Raw genomic sequence first — 3240 nt, 5'->3', positions numbered from 1 at the left:
CCAATCCTAATTATCAAAGATCTAATCAACACAGTAATGAGCATGTATGAAATAAGGAGATTAACTCAAATCGGCCATCTTACTAGATTAGCAGAGACCACAAGAAGCAATTATTGGGCCATTCGGATCTTCCACATTGTTCCTAGCTACCACACCCTTTATCTTGCGATTAAATCAATTTGATGATACCGATTATCGGCCCTATTGGATATTCAACATCGAAAATCACTCTAACTGGGTACGGTGACGAAGGTATGAAGATCAAATGAGCCTAATGGCTGATAGGTAAATCAATTGTAAATGTTCTATACAAAGCTATAACTCTGTCAATACAGTCGGGGGTACAGAGTTAGGTAACTGACCTTACAAGCATATGCACACATGTATCTGATTCAGCCCCTACTGCTTTCGTGTACACTATATGACTATAATGCCTACTCATCATATGAGGTGGTTTTTTGTACTGTTCGTGTTATTTACAAATTTGCCATAGGATAAACAACGCTTGTTTATCCTGAAGATTAATGGGGCAGCCCCCCTCTTTATTTATGGGATGAAAGGGTGGAAAATTTTTGTGATTTTAGGATTGGGCAACTATGCGTTTGGAACAGCTTCCAAGGAAAGAACGTGGTTAGTTTCAATTTTCAAACATATGCTAGGTAATCTGGACAACAAGGAATCACTAGTTGTTCGAAGGTGAGGTATGTGATCCTATCAAAACTATGGAATGTAACAAAGTTCATGGGTAAGCTGCAAAGGGACAAGGAGGATTGTTTGCAGACGTTGGCAGCCTCCAAGGTAAGGGTTCTTCAAGTTGGACATTTCATAGGGCTGTTGTACGTGAGGGGTGTTAATGGGAAAGCAAGGTTTGTTGCTGCCACTTTCAAGACTAAGACCCTCTTTTTGGGGGGGGTCAAAGTTGTTGTAGACTACAACTTCTACAAGAGTGCAAGCTAATTGTGGAGAGTGACTACTCTGGCCTATTGATTTCACTCAAGTCGCGTGAGAAAGAAGGGAATGGTTTTCAACTCAATACTATATGATATTTATAATCAAGGGGGACAATGTCGAATTTTCCTAGTTGTATTGTACCTATTTTGGAACATGATCTCCCTATAAATGAAAGTTAGTACCCTTCAGGCTTTCCTAAAAATAAAAAATTTAGACAAAGTAAAAACATTAAATGAAAATTATAGTTAATTACTGTCAGATACTACTCCAATCTACAATATTGTTCCATTACCAAATTACTTTAAGAGTAGCCAATGGTTGTCCATTTTAGGTGGGCATGAAGAGATAGAAAAATAAATAAAGCTTAAAAAATAAAAAAAAATTGTACTTTTTGTGATAAATTGATCATGACGAGCAGACCAGGTCATGGCCATGACCATTTGTTGAGTGTGGGCATTTAGTGGTATTTTGCCACTTGTCCAACAAAGAGAGAAAGTTTAGTCTTTTTTTTTTTTTTAAATTGATGGGGGCTAAAATGGGAAATGGAAGGAAAGAAGAATCAATACCCACAAAATTGGAGGGCAACCAATGTGAGTGTATGGACATGGAAGTTGGGCATAAATGAGGTACAAGAGAGAGAAAGTATTAAAAAATATGATGTCCACCATTAGCTTGGCCATCCATTGGCTATCCTGTAACACCATTAGTTATAGCCTATAGGCTCTTACAGATATTTAAAATTTACCTATACAAAATATTTTTCTAAGTTTTCTTATATAAAGCTTGTTAATTTATTATTTTGGGTTTTTTTATTAGGAGGGAGAATTTGAATGTACATAATTGGCATTGGAGATCCAAGGTATTAGATACGATTATAGCCATTACTAGGGCTATAATCCTTACTTTCGCCAAGGGGATTGAACTACAGTTTACTCTTTCTAAGTTACATGTTCCAGAAGTTATCCACATGTATCCCAAGGGAGAAGAGCCATGTGAATTGAAATGCCATGATTATTTTGGCATTCTTGCGGGCATTGGCAGCTGTTTCTTTTTAGCGGTCTCAAACATTATTGATTTATAATGTATAAATGTGTTTTATACTAATTTTTAGTTAATTTAATTTTATCCCTTGATAATTATATTGCTAACCATGTTTTTCATGTAATTTAACATGTACGATTCGTTTAATGTTGTAGGGAAAACTATTGAAACGCTACCCAGATTCTCTGAGAGCTTCAGGATTAATATTGGAAATGGGAGCGGTTCAATGTACTATATTTGCCGCAATCATGGATGGAAAGTTAGAGTATTGGGTAATCGATTTCACCCTTAAGGGCATTATGATGATATATCTCGTAAGAATTTCAAATTTGATTTTTAATAAAATTTATAAGTTATTAATAATGTTTACCAGATGAAGCCCGTGCAATGCACTACAGTTTGTTTAAATTTTTTAAAATAATTTTTTTAAATTAATGTGCTAAAATTAGTTATATATTTAGATTAAATTCCTAATATCAAAAGATAATATTTAATATTTAATTAATTTAAATTTTAAAATCACATTCGCCTATTTTGCTTATGTGACATTTGAATTATTTAATTATAATTTAAATTTAAAATCACATTCGCCAAATTTGCTTACGTGATACTTGAATTATTTAATTTTTAAATTTTTTTTTAATAATCTCTTATTTAATTGGCTACTTCTAAAATTTATAATCCTACATGACACACTAAGAAAATTAAATCCTATGTGGCTCTCTAAAAACTCGGGAAAAAACTCCCCTATATATATATATATTAGATTAGATTTGATGATTAATGATATAATTTAATTGGTTTTTACTTTTTAGGCGATTACGTCTTCCAGTTTGATGATGATATTGACTACATGGTGCACGTAGTGCAGAAAACAGCTCATTTTTTACCGCGATGTTTAGTTCGATTACCATCATCATGGTTGCTTTACTTAGCCCATCTATTTTAAACGAACCTCTTCACTTAGGAAGGTATGTAGACTTTAATTTATATTAGTGTTATTTAAATTAAATGAATAAATTAGCAAATTTCTCATAATATAACGTTCATGATTTTGTAGCTTGATAGGATTCATTGAAATCATCATTGGGTTACATCTAGTGATTTAGGGTAAAAACAATGATAGAAAGGAAATTTCTCCAAATGACGAAGAGAGGGCATAGAAAAGTAATTTACTATATATATGTAAAGTGTTTTTTTTTTTTTATTTCCACAACATTTGTATCTTGTATCACTTTTTTATACTAA

General features: G+C 32.9%; 1 protein-coding gene across 1 annotated transcript; it reads left to right on the top strand.

Annotated features, from left to right (window-relative positions):
* The first annotated feature begins 741 nt into the window (after positions 1-741).
* LOC145570836 (uncharacterized) lies at positions 742-2858 on the top strand. The gene is made up of 4 exons (XM_081629964.1): positions 742-866; positions 1768-2008; positions 2148-2264; positions 2808-2858. The coding sequence occupies exons 1-4, from the start codon at positions 742-744 to the stop codon at positions 2856-2858; spliced, it is 534 nt and encodes a 177-aa protein (XP_081486090.1).
* The last annotated feature ends 382 nt before the right edge of the window (positions 2859-3240 follow it).

The sequence above is a fragment of the Chenopodium album genome, chromosome 12, assembly GCF_948465745.1.
Source record: "Chenopodium album chromosome 12, dcCheAlbu1.1, whole genome shotgun sequence".
In the NCBI taxonomy this organism is placed as follows: domain Eukaryota; kingdom Viridiplantae; phylum Streptophyta; class Magnoliopsida; order Caryophyllales; family Amaranthaceae; genus Chenopodium; species Chenopodium album.
Note: the sequence above shows the minus strand (reverse complement) of the source record. Positions and strands in the feature narration are given on the sequence as shown.

Excerpts from the sequence above, each read along its gene's own strand:
- LOC145570836 (XM_081629964.1), top strand. The coding sequence starts at position 742 with ATGGGTAAGCTGCAAAGGGACAAGGAGGATTGTTTGCAGACGTTGGCA. Across the intron at positions 867-1,767 it reads GGTGTTAATGGGAAAGCAAG|GAGGGAGAATTTGAATGTAC; the intron begins GTTTGTTGCTGC and ends TTTTTTTATTAG. Across the intron at positions 2,009-2,147 it reads GCAGCTGTTTCTTTTTAGCG|GGAAAACTATTGAAACGCTA; the intron begins GTCTCAAACATT and ends TTAATGTTGTAG.